At 63.5% G+C, this 19,965-nt stretch overlaps 1 protein-coding gene across 8 annotated transcripts in view; it reads left to right on the top strand.

Moving 5' to 3' along the window:
* The first annotated feature begins 626 nt into the window (after positions 1-626).
* The window catches only part of ADGRB2 (adhesion G protein-coupled receptor B2), a 32,480-nt gene continuing 13,141 nt past the window's right edge, over positions 627-19,965 (top strand). For 2 of the 8 annotated variants that reach the window (XM_033080608.1, XM_033080606.1), the window contains exons 1-8: positions 627-699; positions 7,350-8,157; positions 12,878-12,961; positions 15,135-15,299; positions 16,307-16,471; positions 17,654-17,818; positions 18,403-18,567; positions 18,641-18,742. In XM_033080608.1, coding sequence (XP_032936499.1) covers positions 7,365-8,157; positions 12,878-12,961; positions 15,135-15,299; positions 16,307-16,471; positions 17,654-17,818; positions 18,403-18,567; positions 18,641-18,742 — 1,639 coding nt within the window. In that variant the 5' untranslated portion in view covers positions 627-699; positions 7,350-7,364. Of the gene's footprint in view, positions 700-2,219; positions 3,435-5,566; positions 5,738-7,349; positions 8,158-12,877; positions 12,962-15,134; positions 15,300-16,306; positions 16,472-17,653; positions 17,819-18,402; positions 18,568-18,640; positions 18,743-19,965 lie in introns of those variants that run through there. The other 6 variants (XM_042779999.1, XM_033080607.2, XM_033080609.2 and 3 more) reach the window with 6 other exon arrangements.

The following is a 19,965-nucleotide window of genomic DNA, read 5'->3' as shown; positions in this document are numbered from 1 at the left end:
ACGGGGCGCACACCCGCACCCCACACATCCCCGAGCGCCTCGGGTACAAACCCCGCGTCACATCCCCCCTCCCCAAAACCGTGCACGACCCACTCCACGCGTGTGACACTTGGAGGGGATGGGATGGATGGGACCCGCCACCCACCCCCAGAGCGCGACCCCCCCCCTCCATGTGCGTGTTCAGCGCTCACCCCCCGCCCCCCGTGCGGCCCCCGCCGCCCCCCCAGCGCTGCAGCAGCAGCAGCGGCAGCCCGGGGGTCACCTCCCCCCGCACACACACGGTGGGGGCGGGAGCGGCGGAGCGGGGAGAGGGGAGGGGAGGCTGGGGGGGGGTCCCCGCTGTGCCCGGTGCTGTCACACACCGCCCCGCGCCCGGCGCATGCAGCAAGTGCCCGAGCGGCGCGCGCCGCCGCCGCCCCCGCGCCCCCCGCTCCCCCAGCCCCCCCCTTCTCCCTTCCCTTCCCCTCCCCACCGCATCCGCCGCCGCCGCCGCCGCCACCGGGGCCCGGCGCGCTGCGCGCCCGCTCCCGGCCCCGCTCCCGGCCCCGCGCGCTGCTGCCGCCGCCGCCGCCGCCGCCGCCGCGCTCCCCCGGGCGCGCCCGGGCACCACCGGCTGCCGCCGCCGCCGCCGCTCGGGGATGGCCAGCCCGCTGCTCGCCGCGCCGCGCCGGGGCTACACGCGCTGCTAACGGAGCGCAGGTAAGGGCGGCCACGACCCCCTTCGCCGGTGCACCGATATCCCCCCCCCTCCCCTCTCTCCGGTGCACGCTGTTGTCGGTGAATCCCCCCCCCAGCTCTTCCCCGGTGCGGCGGCTCCGCTCCCCCCCGGCGCGGCGCAGCGGGGGCGGCAGCTCTCCGCCGATGCGGGCTGCGGCGGCCGGTGCTGCCGGGTGGCAGAGCTCCGGTTCCACCGGGGACCCCCCCCAGCTCCCACCCCAACCGCGGCCAACTTTCCTGCCCCGGCGGTGGGGCTGCGGGAACGGGGAGTTGCAGCCGCTCCGCGGCACCGCGGGTGCCCCGTGCCCGGTGCTCGGTATCCCCGAGGCGGCCCCGGCCCTGCCGGGAAGTTGCGCCGGGCTGCGGCGGCGCGGAGGGCTCGGTACCGGGGCTGGTTGAGATCCGGGGCTGCCAGTTCCCCTCATCTCCCGGAGCCGCCGATTTCCTCCTCCTACTCCGCCGCTCCCCGGTTCTTCCCCCCTCTGCCGGTTCTCCCCGGTTCCCCGGGGGTCCCGCTCCCCCTCAGGACTCTCGTGCCCCCCTCCAGGCGCCGTTTCCAACACCTCGCCTTTAAAACGGTGCCAGCCCCACGGCGGAGGGGCCGCACGCGTGTCCGCGGGCACACGCGCGTTCCTGGGCACACGCGTGGCACCGCGGTGCCGTGGTGTGTCACACAGCAAGGCCACGGGTGGGTGCGGGGCTCCCTGCTGGCATCCCCGCTGTGGGCACACGTGTGGCTTGTGCCAGCCTGGCGAGCGTGGGTGCTCGGCGGGCTCGGTCACCCCACGTTGTCACCCCCTCCCCACGCCGGGCAGGGCCCTGGGGACTCGGCACGCACCGGGGGCACGTGGGCGAGCGCGTCGGCGGATCCCCGGGGGTGGGTGAGTGGGTGGGTGGGCTCGTGGGTGGGTTTGCAGCCCTCCCCCCGCGTGTGGGGCTTTGTTCGGTGCCAGCGTGGTGCGGGGGGCACGGTGCCACGGCACCCGTGGGCGTGCGGGAGGGCACACGTGGGCACCCAGCGTGTGCCACCGCGGGCACGTGCGGCTGCCAGGTGGCGAGCGGGGCTTGGGGCGAGCTGCAACCCTGCCCGGGGAGGCTTCTGAGAGCCTTGGGGTGGTGGCACGGAGCGCTGCCAGGCGTGTGCCCCACGCCGGTCACTTGTTGAGGACGGGAAGGTTTTTCCGCAGCCGCACGGCGGGAGCAGCGGCGGGGGGGGGGAAGCGCGGCGTGTGAACAACCCTTCGCTTTTCTAGGTCATGTCACTGCTGGCTGTGCTGGCTGGCGCCTGGCAGCAGCCGGGGCCGCCGGTGACGCGGGGAGGTGGCCCCGGGGTGGCCGAGAGCCCGGCCGGGGGTTCTGTGCGGGGCACACGTGGAGCTGGTGGCACGGGGCTGGCTCTGAGCTGAGCCTCTGGGGTTGTTCCCAGCGGTTGGGGACAGACTCGTCCCTCCCTTCAAGGCCGTGGCTGAGCTGAGGGGGGTCGTGGGGAGGCACCCAGCCCCGTGGGCTCACACGGGGAGGAGCGGGGTGGCGCAGCTGTTGTCGCTGTCACCGTCAGCGTCACCTGGCTGCTCTCCAGCCGCCCTCGGCAGGGAGGGTCCGCTCCCCATTCCCAGCAGGGCTCCTTGGTGATGGCACGGCGGCAGTGGATGTGGCTGTGTGGCAGTGCCAGCCCCGCTGTGCCTGGCAGCAGCTCCTCTCCCAGGCCTGCCCAGTTGCTTGTCAAGCCTTGTCACCAGCCCCTGCTTTGATCCGAGGAGCCAGGATCCTACAAATCCGGGCTGTGCTGGAGAGAAAATGGACTCGGAGCTGGCGCTCGCTCTCGGACCAGGAGCCGCGTGGCAGAGGGGCTCCAGCACTGACTGGGACACACTGCCAGCTCTTCCAGCTCCTCTGGTTCTTCTCAGCACCTCCAAGAACCTTTGGCAGTGAAATTTTCTGCCTGGAGTCACTCCCTGCCATGCTGGAGATGGGTGCTCGGCTCTTCCCGGTGCAGAGCTCTGCCCTGGCACTGCTGTGGGAATAGATGGGACTTCCATCAGCCCGGGTGTCCCCACCGCTGCCAAATCCCCACACCCCCTGCTGTTCAGACGAGATGGGGGCTGCAGGATGGACTCCTCACAGATGATGCTCCAACCCTGGGCTGCCTCAACGCTTCTCCATGGGAATTTGGACTGAGGCCCTGCAAACTCATTTCCTACCACGGGCCCATCCTCTGATGGGGACGGGGCTGGTTCGGGGCCACCTGGCTGGGTCGCCAAACCTCAGAAGCTCTGTGGCTGCTCACAAGGGTCATCGTGTCCCCCCTGTGCTGCTCCTGTCTGCTCCTCCTTGATGCCCTCCCAGAGCAGGATGGAGTCAGGCCCCTTCTCCTCCCTGGAGCACCTCGGAGGTTCTCATGGCACTGGGTGTGGATGAGAAAAAAATCCGCTGTTTGGGATGAGCTCAGATCCTGCTGCTGGGGCTCAGAACCTCCTTTTGAACCTTCCTGGAGCTGATGGAAAAGAGATGTGGAAGAAACTGAGCTGGTGGCCAAGGATGTGGAGGAAACTCCTTGGAAAAGACCGTGGCTGCTGCAGCCCCTGCAACCCAGGGGGGGCTTTGCCTCCAGGGCCGGGGTGGGGAGAGGCAGCACGAAATCAAATCCCTAATCTCGGCAGAGATTTCTCTGTGCTGTCTCCCGGCCTTGCTTTTGGAGTGGAGTTTTACCAACAGCAGTTAAGTAAAATAAATAAAGAGGGCTGTGCTTGCCAGTGCTCGCGAGGCCGCGCCAGGGATTGGCAAAGCCGCACCATTAATTACAGCCCGGCACCGCTGCCAGCCTGCCGGCTCCAGGAGAGGCCGTGGCAGCACGCCGGGGAGCCAGAGGGAGAAAGGAGACCTGGGATCGTGGAAGGGAGGGGAAAACCTGCTCCTGGACACTGGGGGAATGGTGGCAGAGCAGCTGGGGTGTCGCTGTCCCTGCTGGGTGTCTGTGTGTGCACACGTGTGTGCCGTGCTGGGCTCTGCGTTCCCGGGCTGGAGGCTGGGATTGCAGAGAGGATTTTTCACAGGAATGGGGCTGATCTGTTGGTGGAGGGGCTGGGAAGGCTCAGGACTCCACAGCTCAGTGCTGGAGGTCCCCGTGGAGGTGTTTTGGAGCCTCTGAACAGCTGGGGAAGATCCTAGAGGTTGGGGGGGGGCTGGGGGTCCCCATGGAGGTGTTTTGGAGCAGCTTTGGATGCCTTTGAGCAGTGGGGGATGATCCTGGGGATTGGAGGGTGCTGTGGGTCCCTATGGAGGTGTTTTGGATGCCTTTGTGCAGTGGGGGGAGATTCTGGGGATTGGATGTCACTGGAGGTCCCTGTGGAGGTGTTTTGGATGCCTTTGAGCAGCCAGAGCAGATCCTGGGGATTGGAGTGTGCTGGAGGTCCCCATGGAGGTGTTTTGGAACAGCTTTGGACGCCTTTGTGCAGTGAGGGATGATCCTGGGGTTTGGACAGTGCTGGAGGTCCCTGTGGAGGTGTTTTGGACGCCTTTGAGCAGCCAGGATGGATCCTGGGGGTTGGAGAGTGCTGATGGTCCCCATAGAGGTGTTTTGGAGCAGTTTTGGATGTCTTTGAGCAGACAGGGAAGATCCTGGGGGTTGGACGGTGCTGGGAGTCCCCATGGAGGTGTTTTGGATGCCTCTGAACAGCCAGGGAAGATGCCAGGGGTTGGAGGGTGCTGGGAATTGCTCCCTGTGGCGCCGTGTTTGTCGCTGTCACCTCGGGGTGGGCAGGGATGGGATCCCATGGGATGGAGCCTCACGGCTGTGCCTCACAGCCTGCTCCTTTCGGCAGGGAAGCGAGGCTGTTCCACGGTGAATCAACCACCCAGGATGCCCCAGCCCTTCCTTACTTTTTATTCCTTTATCCTAAGCCACGTTCATGTTAGGAATTTTCACAGATCAGGTCTTTTTTCCCATGGATTTTGTATTTTTTACAGCCTGTTAAAAGAACAGTTGGGTTAAAAACCACATCCCTTCACCCCCAAACCTCTGCCATTAATCGTTTCTCAGATTACTGATGCCGAGGGGGTTAGTGCTGCCCATTTATCACTTTTTTGGGGGATAGATTGCTTGTCCCTGGCATTTCCTGGTTGGAGACCGTCACGATCTGGGCTCCTGCCGTGCCGGGATGATGGAGCTGGACGGGGATCCAGCCAAAATCCAGGCAAAAAACATCCTCAGGGAAACAACCTGTTTGTGCGTCGGGAGCAGTGCCGTGCCGTGGCCAGGGAGAGCCGAGCCCCGGCCGGATCCTGCTTTTCCCGGAGCGATATTCCAGCAGGGATGATGGAGAGGGACCGCTCTCCGAGGACGTGGAGCCCGGTTTGTCGCTTCCGCCCGCCCGGCCGCTTCCCAGCTCTGTGATGGCTCTTTAAAAGCTTTAATTAAAGCTCTAAACCCACCCCCTTCCCTGCGCCCGGGCGGGAACAAAGGCAGATGGAAGGGGCTGGAGCGTGCCAGGCTGTGCCCGCCGTGCTCCGGGTGACATCGCTGTCCCCAGGGAGCCCCAGACACTCCCCAGCGGGGCTCGGGGAGGGGTCCCTGGGTGGTCTCCAGCTGCCGGGTGGTTCGTTCAGCGCCGAGCGAGGCGGTTTTGGAGGCAGCGGGGGCGATGCCAGCGCGGCCGTGCCCGGGCACCGCGGCCGGGCCGGGCTCCCCCGAGCCGGGGAGCGCACACGGTGACACCGCAGAACTCCAGGTCCCCTCCGCGCTGCCGGCTGGGGGTGATGCTGACCCCTCACCCCTCCGGCTGACTCGGTGGCCCAGATGTTCAAGATCTCCTCGACCCGGCTCGTAGCTCGGTGAAATATTTTCACTGCAGCAGCAGCGGCAGCGGCGGCGGCTCCAGCGCTGCAGGGAACGAGGCTGGTGCCGGGCGAGCTCTGCCAGGTTCCGTTCAGGGCTCCGGGAAGCCGCGGCCTCGGCAGGATTTTGGGGCTGGGAGGAAGCTCCCTGTATCCCAGAACATCTGGATCATGCGTGCCTGGAGAGGTGAGGCGGGGGCTGTGTCCAACCCCGAGCCTTCCAGCGGGCGGCTGGGCAGCGGGAGGGATGGAAGGATGATGGATGGATGATGGATGGATGGATGGATGGATGGATGGATGGATGGGCGGATGGTGGTGCCGGAGCGTCCCCGCTCGCTGCTCCGAGGGAAGCAAGCACCATCTTGTGTCCCTGCCAGGCTGCGGGAGCCCCAGGAGCTCGCTGCAGAGCAGCAGCGTGTCCCTGCCTGACCTCTTCCTCCTCCTCCTCTCCCTCCTCCTCCTCTCCCTCCTCCTCTCCATCCCCCACCCCCGGCTCTCCCGGAGCAGCGGAGGGGCTGCAGCTCTCTGGGGGTCCCCAGCCCCTCGGTGCTCCCCGCTCCGGCTGCAGTCGGAATTTGGTTCTTTTGGGTCTCTCCTGTTGCATTTCCTGGGGTCTCCGGCTGGGAGTTACTCCCGAGAAGTGAGATTTTCTTCTGCCCCACATCCCCCTGATTGCATCGGGGAGGTCCAGCTCGGTTGTGCTTCCTCTGGCTCCACCCCAGTTCCCTTTTCCCGTGCCCCGGAGAGGGGGAATTGCCAGCACCGAGCCCCCCCCGTGCTGCCGGGGCGGCGGAGCCAGCTCCAGCCTGTTGCATGAGATATTTTTAGCTCTCTAATGTCCCCGGAGTGGCTCCAGCGCAGGCTCGGCCAAGGCTCCGCGTCCCTCCCGGTGAGCCGGGGGATGCCCCAGTATCACCAGCTCGGCCAGGGGTGGCTCTGGAGCGGGATTTGCTGTCTGGGGGTGGAGAAGAGCAATCCCCGCTCCGTGCCAAGCGCTCGGCATCCCCAGCACACGGCTGGGCGGAGGCGAGCGGCGACCTCAGCGATTTTGGAATCAACCTCTGCCATGGCGTCTGGCCCTGTGGCCACCTCCTGAATGTCCCCTGCTGTCCCCAGGGCTGTCCCCTTGCCACGGGCACAGGCTGAGTGATGCTGACACGTGCACGGCGGCCTCGGCCTCTGTAGAGCCGCGCTCCGGGCTCACTTAATAAGGCCAGCGCGTGCATTATTTTATTAATGAGGTATTAAAAAGCCATTCACGGTGATGCTCTGCATTCCCAGAGAGGTATCCGAGAAATCTGTGCTGAGTGGTGACTACTCACTCTGTGCCTGCTCTCTGGGCTGATGTGGGGACACCACGGTGCTGGGGTGTCACTGTGCACCCCGACCTGTCCCCACCGTGCTCCAGGGCACCAGGATTAGCCCCGAGGGATTTTGTAGCCCTGTCTGAAGTTGTTTGGCGGCTCCTTGCCCAGGCTGTGCTCGCCCAGATCGGGTTGGGGGGGTGAGCCGAGGGTGGGGGGTCACTGCAGTGGGGATCTGTGGGGCTGGGTCTCTGCTCTGGTGGCTTTGGGGTGAAGTCCTCGCTCTGTGCTGCACTGTCCCCAACCTGGGGACTCACTGGCACAACAGGGAGTGACTCTGAGAGGTGGCAGATGGGGACACAGACCAGGTGGGGACGTGGGGTAACTGGGACGCTGCTCCCACACCAGCCGGACCCTGCTGACCCCCAGCCCAGCCCCACAATGACCAAACCTCCCGGTAAAGCTCTGTCCACGTGTCCATCTGTCTGTCCGCAGGGCAAATGCCATAGGATGACCGCTGCTGGTCCCCTCTTACTGGCTGTGATTTCGTCTGTCCTGTGGCTCACGCGGGGCTTCGACCCGGCTCCCAGCGCCTGCTCCGCCCTGGCCTCCGGCGTCCTCTACGGCTCCTTCTCCCTCAAGGACCTGTTCCCCACCATCTCCTCCGGCTGCTCCTGGACCCTGGAGAACCCCGACCCCACCAAGTACTCTCTCTACCTCCGCTTCAACCGGGAGGAGCAGGTCTGCACGCACTTCTCGCCCATGGTGCTGCCGCTCGATCACTACCTGGCCAACTACACCTGCGACCCCCGGGGCGAGGCCAGCCCCGCGCCCACCCCCCGGCACCCGGAGCAGCAGCAGGAGGAGGAGGAGGACGAGGAAGCCGAGCTGGAGCTGTGCGAGGGCACGGGACCCTTCACCTTCCTGCACTTCGACAAGAACTTCGTGCAGCTGTGCCTGGCGGCCGAGCCCGAGGCGGCGCCGCGGCTGCTGGAGCCGCAAGCGCTGGAATTCCGCTTCGTGGAGGTGCTGCTCATCAACAACAACAACTCCAGCCAGTTCACCTGCAGCGTGCTGTGCCGCTGGCTCGAGGAGTGTCTGCAGGCTCCCGGTGCTCGCCGTTGTGGTTTCACCCACGCTGGGTGCAGCTGCCAGGCTGAGACTCCTCCTGCCCCCCGGCGCAACGGGACCCGGCCCCCTGCTCACCCTGAGCCCACCCCCGCGCCCCCCGAGCCCGACTGCTGCCCCACCGAGCTGCATTCTGCGAATGCCAACGAGCTCGACCTGCCCGAGGTGCCACACGGTGAGTGGGGAGCGGGGATGGGCCCCCTGTGCAGGGCAGGGGGTGCCTGGGTGCTGCTTGGGGTCCTGGAATGGATTCTGTGGGGATTGTGTGTGGGGCAGGGAGTTGTGCAGGGGGTGGAAGTGCCAAGGGGGCACTGGGCACAGAGCAGGGAATCCAGGGGATGGATGGATGGATGGATGAATCCTGCCTGAGCACATTTCTTATGGCTGGGAGATTCCAATGCGACGTTGGGCACAGAGCAGGGAATCCGTGGGATGGATGAATCCTGGGGCTGGAAGTGCCAGCTGGGAAACGGGCATGGAGCAGGGAATCCATGGGATGGATGGATGAATCCTACCTGAGCATACTTCTTATGGCTGGGAGATTCCAATGGGACATGAGGCATGGAGCAGGGAATCCGTGGGATGGATGAATCCTGGGGCTGGAAGTGCCAAGGAGGCACTGGAAGTGCCATGGGGGCACTGGACACAGAGCAGGGAATCCATGGGATGGATGGATCCTACCTGTGCACACTCCTCAGGGCAGGAGGGTGCTGTGCATGCAGCAGGGAATTGTGCAGTGAATGGATCCTGGAGGGTGCCAATGGGACACTGTGCATGGGGCAGGGAATCCGTGGGATGGATGAATCTTCTCTGAGCCCACTCCTGGGTCAGGATGGTGCCAGCTGGGCACTGGACACAGAGCAGGGTATCCATGGGATGGATGAATCCTGCCTGAACACACTCCTTAGGGCAGGAGGGTGCTGTGCATGGAGCAGGAAATCCAAGGGATGGATTGGTCCTGGTAGGTTCCAATGGGATACTGGGCACGGAGCAGGGAATCCATGGGATGGATGAATCCTCCCTTATTGCTGGGAGTTTCCAACTGTGCATGGAGCAGGGAATCCACACAAACTTCAAACCCGTGGAGCTGCAGCTTGGGTGGCTCAGCCATGCCTGGGTGACCCCAGGGTTGCCAGGGCTGATGCCACAGCTGCTCTGGCACTGCCACGTGGCTCCCTGACCCTGCTCACCACCTCCCTGGCACGGGGCAGGAGCGGGAGCCAGCTCGCTCTGCCTTGGTGGAGACGTGGAAAACAATTTGCAGGTAAAATGACCCTTTCCCGTGGCAAATTACCCTTGACTGCTGCAGCCCGGGCCCTTGTTTTTCCAGGCAGGATGTCACGGCACGGCGGCCGGGCTATTAACCAGGCGGAATGAGGCCATTTGCTCGTTCCGGGATTGTAGGAACGGCTCAGGATAAAGCAGCCGGCACCGGGATCTGTGCGGCGCCGCCGCCTCACCCCGGTGCTGCCCGGCGAGGTGATTGTGGCACACATCTGGCCAGATGTTCCCTTTAGCAGGCTCAGGGTGATGGGGGGGTGGAGCAATCCCTGACCGGGCTGTGCGGGGTCTTTATCCGGCAGATTAGGTGGCGGGGCCGGGCTGGGGGTGTAGAGATAATTTCATTGGGTTTTAGCATTTATTTCAGGAGTTAAATGTCATTACAGACAGATCCCCCACTAAATCCCCGGTCCGTTACAGCTGCAGGGCTCTAAATCGCCTCATCCCGAGGGGAGCTGCTTGAGCTGATTTCATTTTATGGGTTTTTTTCCCCTTTTATGATTTTTTTCCCCCTCTAAACGCCACTGCCCGTGGGTGATTAAGAGATTAATGGCAGGGTCAGGTGCCAGCCCCAAGGTCGGCCTGGCTGACCCTGTGCCCGAGAGGTGACACTGTGGGGACCGGGGGTGTCTGGGGAGAAATGGGATCTGGGATGGGATGGGATGGGATGGGGAAATGAGATCCAGGATGGGATGGGGAAATGAGATCCAGGATGGGATGGGGAAATGAGATCCAGGATGGGATGGGGAAATGGGATCTAGGATGGGATGGAGAAGCAGGATGCTCTTCCAGGGGATCCCAGATGGGATGAAGAAATGGGATGCAGGATGGGATGGAGAAGAGGGATACAGAATGGGATGGGGACATGGGATGCAGGATGGCCTGGGGATGCAGGATAGGGTGGAAAAGAGAGATCCAGGATGGAATGGAAAAGTGGAATCCAGGATGGGGTGGAGGAATGGGATCCAGGATGGGAAGAAGAAATGGGATATAGAATGGGGTGGAGAAGGGGGATACAGAATGGGATGGAGAAATAGGATCCAGGGTGGAATGGAGAAACAGGATGCAGGATGGGATGCAGGATGGGATGTAAGATGGGATGCAGGATAGGGTGGAAAAGGGAGATCCAGGATGGAATGGAAAAGTGGAATCCAGGATGGGATGGAGGAATAGGATCCAGCATGGGATAGAAAAGGGGATCCAGCATGGGATGGAGAAGGGAGATCCAGAACAGGATGGAGACATGGGATGCAGGACAAGATGGAAAAGGGCAGATCCAGGATGGGATGGAGAAGCAGGCTAAGGATGGGATGGAGGAGTGGGATACTCCTCCAGAAGATCCAGGACAGGATGGAGGATCAGGATAAGGATAGGATGGAGAAGCAGGATGCTCCTCCAGGGGCTCCAGGATGGGATGGAGAAGTGGGATACTCCCCCAGGGGCTCCAGGACGGGATGGAGGATCAGGATAAGGATGGGATGGAGGATCAGGATGCTCCTCCAGCGACCCCAGCAGATCCCCAGGGGTGTCTCAGCGGAGTTGTTTCCCCAAGCCTGGCACAGGGGGGTCCCTGCAGAGCTGGCAGCTCTCAGTGCCACATTCCTCCTCTCCGGCTGCCACGGCTGCAGCACAAACTCCGGCTCCTTCTCCAAATTACATTTGACGTTCAATTAAAGGCTGCAGTGCCCAGGGGCTCAGTGCTATTGCCGTGCCCGAGCCACGGGGGTGACACTCAGCCTCGACCACCCCTCGTGCCACACCGCTGCCACCGTCCCCCCTTGGTGTCACCGCGCTGAGCCGCGGGGCCACAGCACAGAGCGCCCTTCATGCATCCAGGGGGGGTCCCGGGCTCCCACCTGGCCTCCCCCCGGCCCCCCGGGGTGGAGAATGGTCGCCTTTCAGGGGGATGGTGGCACGCAGGGCCGGGGGGCTGAATGGCGCCTGTGAGCCGAGGCTTGGCGGGCGCCCAGCGCTGATCTCAGCGGCTCCTCCGCAGCAGCAGCGTGGGGTTGGCACCTTCCCAGAGCCTCCCCACAGCGCTGACCCCGGGGTCCCCCGCGCCCGCGTCATCCCCGCCCAGGGGGGGCTCTCCCAGGGGGATCCAGGCACGTGGGTGGACAGCGTGGATGGGTTGGAGTTTTTGTGGGGTGGCTTTGGGTGAGTTCAGCAGTGCTGCTCCAGGTTTTAAAGGGATGTGTCCCCTCTAAAGACCCCCCAAAAAGGTGACCCCACTTCTTTTTGATGACCTCCAGGTGACCCTGCTGCATCGAGGCCAAGCAGTTCCAATTTTGGATTTCCCTTACCCCAAACCCATCCTTGCTCAGAAACCAACCCCCAGCGAGGTGCTGCTGGGACAAGGACACAACCAGCCCCAAAGGAACAGCCCAGATGTCCCCAAAATCACCTCCTGGGACCCCCGGGCAGGGTGGGGTTTGCTGCCAGGGTTGGCTCAGCCTCCCGGCAGTGACAGCCGAGGATTTAGTGCTCTCTGAAGGAAATTGAATTTGGTGTCTCTGTCGAACACAGCCAGGGAGAACGCCCTCATATATCCTCAGGATTTATGGTTTTCCCCAAGCTCCTGCTGTTCTGTGTGTAATTCTGCTGTTCCTGGGGAGGGGGATGGCCCTGTGGGGAATTCAGGCCCCAAACGCCCCCCTGGGCACCCCCTCACTGTCCCCGTGTCCTCCCTGTGTCTCCCGGGAATTCCATGGAGAGGAATGTCCCACATTCTGGAGTGGGAATCTGAGGGTGCCAGCGAGTTGGGTTACCCTGATTTAAAGCAAAACTCGGCAAATTTGGGGATTTTTCAGACAGCACAATCAGTGCCAGAGCAGGCTGTGCTTCCTGTCCCCACTCCGTGTCCCAGTGGGAGCCACCACGTCCCTGTGTCACCTCCCCCCCACACCTTGGGGACATCGCTGTGTTTGGCTGGCACCCCCCTGCTCTCCTGGATGTCACAGCAGTGCGGTGACCACAGCATTTTTGGGGGGTGACATCCCTGGGGGGGTGCTGTGCCCCTGTCCCCTCACAGCACATCCAGCAGGGATGAATCCGTGGGAATTCCACGGCACAGATTTGGGGACAAGAGTCCCTCTGGGGGGTGTGGGGGAGGCCGAGGGAGGCGTCCCCAGCGCCTGCAGCCGCGTCCCCCGCCGAGCCTCGCACATGCCACTTAATTTCACGGCAAGTGCTCTTGATGGATCACTTGTTATTTTTGGTGAGCCGAGCCATAAATTCGTGCCACCTCACTGCAGCGAGCTGAGAAGTGGGGACGGGGCAGCACCTCTGCCTGGCACTGCGGGGACAGGGACACCCTGCCTGCACCAGGGACGTGGCACCCTGGGCTGGGGTCTGGCTGCCATCCCTGTGACACTTTTGGGGTCACTGTGACAAAGGTTTGGGGGGCTGGGGGTGTGCTTGGTGATTCTCATCCAGGTTTTGCTTTCAGGGGTATCAGGGTGCTCAGCATGGGACCAGACATCCCTGTACACCTCTGAAATGTCCTGTGCTGGCCTGTCCCCATCCCTGTCCCCATCCCTGTGCCCATCCCTGTCCCCATCCCTGTCCCCACCCCCGTCCCTGCCCTCTCTCATCTGGGCGATTCTCTCTCCCAGGCAATGCGGTCGAGGAGAACCAGAAGGTGAAGACCCAATGGCCACGGTCAGCGGATGAGCCCGGGGTCTACATGGCCCAGACAGGTACGGGACCAGGCAGGGGACACTGGTGACACACACACACCTGGGCAGGGGGACACTGGTGACACAGGTACAGGAACAGTCAGGGGTAAACGGGGGACACAGGTACCAGGACAAGGCAGGGGACACTGGTGACACGCACAACTGGGGAAGGGACACTGGTGACACAGATATCAGGACAAGGCAGGGGACACTGGTAACATGCACACCTGGGCAGAGGGATACTGGTGACACAGGTACCAGGGCAAGGCAGGGGGACACTGGTGACATGGGTACAGGAACAGTCAGGGGTCACTGGTGACACGCACACCTGGGCAGGGGGACACGGGGGACACAGGTACCAGGACAAGGCAGAGGGACACTGGTGACACACACACCTGGGGAGGGGACACTGGTGACACAGGTATCAGGACCAGGCAGGGGGACACTGGTGACACAGGTACAGGGGACACTGGTGACACGCACACCTGGGCAGAGGGACACTGGTGACACACACAGGTACCAGGACAAGGCAGGGAGGGGACACTGGTGACACGCACACCTGGGCAGGGGTGACAAAGATGGAGTGACTCCCTTTAGCTTCCTGCCCACGCACTGCCTTAATTTGCTCCATTTATATATTTTTTCCTCTGCACTTTCCTCCGAGGGTTGTAAAGCAGAAAAAAAAAAAAAAAAAGAAAAAAAAAATCTATTAATTGTTTCGTTCAAATGTATTTATTTGGCAAATCCATCTGGGTAATTTGAGCGTGCTGCTCCCCCCTCCTCAGCCTCCCTGATTTATGGTCGGAGGGCTCGGAGGCGAGCGGGAGATGGATGAGCCCCGGCTCTGCTCCATGTGCCTGGTGTGCAGAATTCCAGAATTCCCGGCCACACTCGGCTGCTCACAGGGGCTGTGCCCCACTGAGAGCTCCTGGGTGACCCCAGTGGTGGCTCTGTGTGACACAGAGCAACCCCAGCACGTTGTCACCGCCGCGGGTGACACGGAGCCCGCGTCCTGCCTGTCTCCAGGATGAACGGTGCCCTTTGGAGCCCTCCCCCATTTATCCCAGTTTAATTGAAACGGATGGGCTCTGCTGCCGGGCTGTCCAAGAGCCTCAGAGACATCATCAACCTTCATGAGAGCCGGGTGTTGGAAATGTCAGCGTGTGACGGGGCGGGGAGAGGGAGCTGTGGAGGGCTGGGGGTGCAGATCACTGCCCGTGCTGATCACTGCCCACTGCCCACTGCCCACCCTGGCTGTGCTAATCACTGCCCACTGCCCACCCTGGGTGTACAGATCACTGCCCACTGCCCACTGCCCACCTTGGGTGTGCAGATCACTGCCCGTGCTGATCACTACCCACTGCCCACCCTGGCTGGGTGTGCTGATCACTGTCCGTGCTGATCGCTGCCCACTGCCCACTGCCCTCTGCCCACCCTGGCTGGGTGTGCTGATCACTGTCCGTGCTGATCACTGCCCACCCTGGGTGTGCTGATCACCGCCCACTGCCCACTGCCCTCTGTCCACTGCCCACTGCCCACTGCCCACTGCCCACTGCCCACTGCCCACTGCCCACCCTGGCTGTGCTGCCCGTGCTGATCACTGTCCACTGCTCACTGCTCACTTTCCACTGCCCACTGCCCACCCTGTCTGTGCTACCCACCCTGCTCACCCTGCCTGCCCTGCCCACCCTGCCCACTGACCACTCTGCTCACCCTGTCCGTGCTACTCACTGCCCACTCTGCTCACTCTGCCCACTGTCCACCCTGTCTGTGCTGTCCGTGCTGCCCATTGCCCATCCTGCTCACCCTGCCCATCCTGTCCCTGCTGCTCACCCTGCCTGCCCTGCCTGCATCGCCAGCACCTCCCGGGGTGGATCCTGTCCCTCACCCCAGCTGCCATCCTGGGTCCCAACCCCTTCTCCAGCTCTACCTGGTGCTGAGCCCAGTGTCACCCTCAGTGCCACCCCTGTCACTCACACCACCCCACCCTCACCCCTGTCACCCACGCCACCCCACCATCAATGCCACCACTGTCACCCACACCACCCTCACCCCTGTCACCCACACCACCCCACTGTCCCCGTCACCCACACCACCCCACCCTCACCCCTGCTCTCACCAGTGCCACCCGCCCACCTCCCTGGTGGCACGTCCCATGTCCCCCGCGGGCTCTCAGGCTCCCTGTCTCCCCCAGGGGACCCTGCGGCGGAGGAGTGGTCCCAGTGGAGCGTGTGCTCCCTGACGTGCGGCCAGGGCTCCCAGGTGCGGACGCGCTCCTGCGTCTCCTCTCCGTACGGGACGCTGTGCAGCGGGCTGCTCCGGGAGACGCGCACCTGCAACAACACCGCCACCTGCCCAGGTACGGGGGACACCGGCGACACCGGGGCACGGGGGACACCACCTGGGACACGGCGGGACTGCGCTGCTGGCTCCCCGCAGCCGGGTGGGGACACAGAGGACGCGTTGTTGGGACATCTCTGGGGTGTGCTCAGGGTGCTGTGCTGGATGAGGAGGGTGGCTTGGCACGGTTCTGGTGCCCACCCTGCGCTGGGATGCTCCGAGTGCTGTTGGCATCCTCCATCCTCTCTTGGGAAACCACAAGGGAGGTGTCTGGAGTGGGTGCCCTGTGCCCTGTGCCCTGCCAGCGGGGTTGCTACCGGGGTTTTGGCTCCGGAGCTCCTTGCCATCCCATCCCCTGGCCAGCTGTGGGCTCCTCCTGGACGCCCCCGAGGTTTTGTGCTGGAACCTGGGGGGTTTGGAGCTTGGCATTCCGAGGGGTTCCCGGGCTGAGCTGCTCGGTGCCTCGAGGCAGGTGACAGGCAGGTGACAGGGGTGTGACAGACACGATGCCGAGGGTCCTGTCTGTCCGTGGTGCTGTCCGTGCGTCTCGTGTGGGAATCAGCAGGACCTCAGGGTGCCACGGTGGCACTGCCCTGTCCCAACCTGGGCTGTCCCAAGGGATTTCCACCTCTGGGACACTCGGTGTCCTCTCCGCTCCCTACCTGGGGGTGCAGCCCTGTCGTGGCACCCTGGGGACATCGAGGCTCCTTTGGGACGGCCCCGATCCTTTCCTGGGAGCGCTGAGCTCCCGTAGCTGCGATCGTGCTCGGTGTGCTCGGTGTGTGACAGAGATTGGGGTGACCCGTGTGTGGCTTTGTGGGGACGTGCGCCGCCAGTGCCCGGACCCCAAAAGGGAGGCTGGAGCAGCGCAGGGGCGACAGCGGCACCGCTGCCAGCTCAGGGATTTGGGACAATGACGGGACAGGCAGCGCAGGGAGCTGTGCCTGTCTGTGTCCTGGGAGGGACACGAGGAGGAGGAGGAGGAGGAGGAGGAGGCTGGAGCCCCTCGGCTGTGCTGTGTTGCAGTTCCCGGCGCGTGGGAGGAGTGGTCCCCGTGGAGCCTGTGCTCGGTGACCTGCGGGCGAGGGGCCAGGACCAGGACGCGGCGCTGCGCGGCCTCGCGGCGCGGAGGGATGGCCTGCGAGGGCCCCGAGCTGCAGGCCAAGCCCTGCAATATCGCGATCTGCCCCGGTCAGTACCTCCCTCTCCCCACGCTCCTTCTTCCCGCCGGGAATGCCAGGAGACGGCGCCAGCCGTGCTGCCAGGGATGGGTGGCACCGCCATGGGGAGCTGGGACACCGGGACATCCGTGCTGTCCCCGCTGCAAATCCAAAATCGGTGACATTGGCCGTGCTGGGGTCTCCAGACCCCAACCTGGGGACCACAGAGGAGGTGGCTCCTTCCCACAGGGACACTGTGACAAAGGGGTCGGCTGCAGGGTCTGTCTGCACACAGGTGGCAGTGCCACATCTGTCCCTTCCTCCTGCGTGCCAGGAGTGGTCGTGGTGGTGGCTGTGGGGTTTCTGTGGTGATGGGCAGGGATGCTGTGTCTTGGATGGTGTCCCCATGGGGACCCCACGTCACACAGCTGGCAGGGAGTTCAGAGCAGGCAGCAGAGCTGGCAGCAGCTCTGACAGCGACGTGGCACCCGTGGCACAGCTTTGGCCACTGCAGTCCTGTGGAGAGGCTGCTGGAGCCTTGAGCTTGGCAGGGAACGACGCCAGGGATGATGGATTTGGTTGGAAGTGATGCCTGGGATTCTGATTTGGTTGGAAGTGACACCAGGGATTCTGGTTTGATTCGGAGTGATGCCTGGGATGCTGGATTTGGTTGAAAGCGATGCCAAGGATTCTGGATTTGGTTGGAAATGATACCAGGCATGCTGGATTTGGTTGGAAATTATGCCAGGCATGCTGGATTTGGTTGGAAATGATACCAGGCATGCTGGATTTGGTTGGAAATGATACCAGGCATGCTGGATTTGGTTGGAAGCAATGCCAGGGATGCTGGATTTGGTTGGAAAGTGATGCTGGAGCTTCTGGATTTGGCATAACTGATACCAGAGATGCTGGATTTGGCCAGAAGTGACACCAGGGATGCTGGGTTCGCTTGGAAGCAATGCCAAGGATGCCAAAAATACCAAGTGCGGTGCGAGCAACACCCAGGTCCCCACCCTGAGCGTGTCCCTCACGTCACAGCCACCATGGGGACCAGTCCCAGTGACACCCCCCACCCCCAGCACCGTGCCAATCCCACCTGGCACATCCATAGGTCGCACCCGTTGCCCGGCGAGCCCGGCGCGGGTCAGGGCGAGCCGGGGGCCGCGCGGCCGCCGTGCGGAGGGAGCTGACGCCGCTGTCCTTGTCCCCGCAGTGGAAGGGCAGTGGCTGGAGTGGGGCGCCTGGAGCCGCTGCTCCGTCACCTGTGCCAACGGCACCCAGCAGCGCACGCGCAAGTGCAGCGTCTCGGCCCACGGCTGGGCCGAGTGCCGCGGCGCCCACGCCGACGCCCGGGAGTGCTCCAACCCCACCTGTCCCAGTAAGGCCCCGCGCGCTTCGGCGGTTTTGGGGAGCGGGGGGTGACGGTCACGACCCGCGGTGACACCGCCGGTGACACCCGGAGTGCTGCCAGCCCCCTCCGCTCCGCCTGAGGGTGATGCCAGGGTGTGGCTCAGCTTGGAGGGTTGGCGCTGTCCTCGTGTTGGGGACCCGTCGGTGGCAGGTGGCTGCGGTGTGGAAGCATGAGGGACATCTCACGTGCGCACACGGGGCTGGGCGTGGGGGACACCGGGCACAGGATGGACCGCGGGGTCCTCATCCTGTCCTTCCACCCTGTCCTGTTCATCCCGCTCCCGGTTTTGTGGGAGAGGTCACGGCATCGGTGGCAGCCATGGAGGGAGGTGGTGGCCGTGCCACGGTGCCCATGGATGGTGGCAGGGAATGAGTGGCATCTGCAGCAGGATGCCAGTCTGCTCTCGAGGAGATTTCAGTCACCCATCCATGGATTTCACACCCCGCGGGATTTCGGCTCACGGCGCGCGTGGGGGGCAGCGCCGACGGCACCCATGGGTGCCACTGCCCGCTCGCCGAGCCGGGTGTCCCACAGTGTCCCCATCCTCACAGCAGACAGCAAGTGGGGTCCTTGGAACCACTGGAGCCTGTGCTCCAAGACCTGCGACACCGGCTGGCAGCGGCGCTTCCGCATGTGCGAGGGCACGGGCATGCAGGGCTACCCCTGCGAGGGCAGCGGCGAGGAGGTGAAGACCTGCAACGAGAAGAAGTGCCCAGGTACGGGGTACCCCCCACCCCAGCGCCCCTCACCCCACACCTGGGCAGGGCTGATCCATCATTTCCACCCCAGCTTACCACGAGATGTGCAAGGACGAGTATGTGATGCTGATGACCTGGAAGAAAACGGCGGCCGGGGAGATCATCTACAATAAATGTCCCCCCAATGCCACAGGTGACAGCGGGTGTCCTCGGGGCTGGAGCGGGGCTGACTGGGTGGTTTTGGGGTTGAGCACCTCGAAACCTCAGGGTGGCATGAGGGATAAGTGGCCCAAACCTCTCTGAACTGGAGCAGAGTAGAGTGGGTGGCATTTGGGTTGAGCCACTCCAAAGCCCAAAGGACCGAGGGTGGCACTGGGTTCAGGCACACCCAAACTCCAAGGACAGAGGGTGGCTTTGGAATCAGGCACCCCCAAACTCCAGGGACAGAGGGTGGCTTTGGAATCAGGCACCCCCAAAGCCCAAAGGACAGAGGGTGGCTTTGGAATCAGGCACCCCCAAACCCCAGGGACAGAGGGTGGCACTGGGGTCAGGCACCCCCAAACTGCAGGGACAGAGGGTGGCATTGGGGTCAGGCACCCCCAAACTCCAGGGACAGAGGATGGCACTGGGCTCGAGCCACCTGGAGCAGGGCAAGGGGTGGTGGGTGGTATTGGGTTCAAAAGCACCCCCAAACCCCAGGGACAGAGGGTGGCACTGGGGTCAGGCACTCCCAAACTCCAGGGTCAGAGGGTACCTTTGGAATCATATACCCCCAAACTCCAGGGACAGAGGGTGGCACTGGGGTCAGGCACCCCCAAACTGCAGGGACAGAGGGTGGCATTGGGGTCAGGCACCCCTAAACTCCAGGGTCAGAGGGTGGCACTGGGGTCAGACACCCCCAAACTCCAAGAACAGAAGGTGCCATTGGGGTCAGGCACCCCTAAACTCCAGGGATAGAGGGTGGCTTTGGAATCAGGCACCCCCAAAGCCCAAAGGACAGAGGGTGGCACTGGGGTCGAAAGCACCTAAACTCCAGGGTCAGAGGGTGGCACTGGGGTCAGACACCCCCAAACTCCAAGAACAGAAGGTGGCATTGGGGTCAGGCACCCCTAAACTCCAGGGATAGAGGGTGGCTTTGGAATCAGGCACCCCCAAAGCCCAAAGGACAGAGAGTGGCACTGGGGTCAAAAGCACCCCAAAACCCCAGGGACAGAGGGTGGCTTTGAGGTCAGGCACCCCCAAACTCCAAGGACAGAGGGTGGCACTGGGGTCAGGCACCCCTAAACTCCAAGGACAGAGGGTGGCACTGGGGTCAGGCACCCCTAAATCCCCCTGGCCTTTGAGCAGAGCAGAGCCTGGTGGGGTTGAGCCACCCCAAAGCCCCAGGGGTGGCACTGGGGTCAGACCACCTGGAGC

The sequence above is a fragment of the Catharus ustulatus genome, chromosome 26 (assembly GCF_009819885.2).
Source record: "Catharus ustulatus isolate bCatUst1 chromosome 26, bCatUst1.pri.v2, whole genome shotgun sequence".
Classification (NCBI taxonomy): domain Eukaryota; kingdom Metazoa; phylum Chordata; class Aves; order Passeriformes; family Turdidae; genus Catharus; species Catharus ustulatus.
Note: the sequence above shows the minus strand (reverse complement) of the source record. Positions and strands in the feature narration are given on the sequence as shown.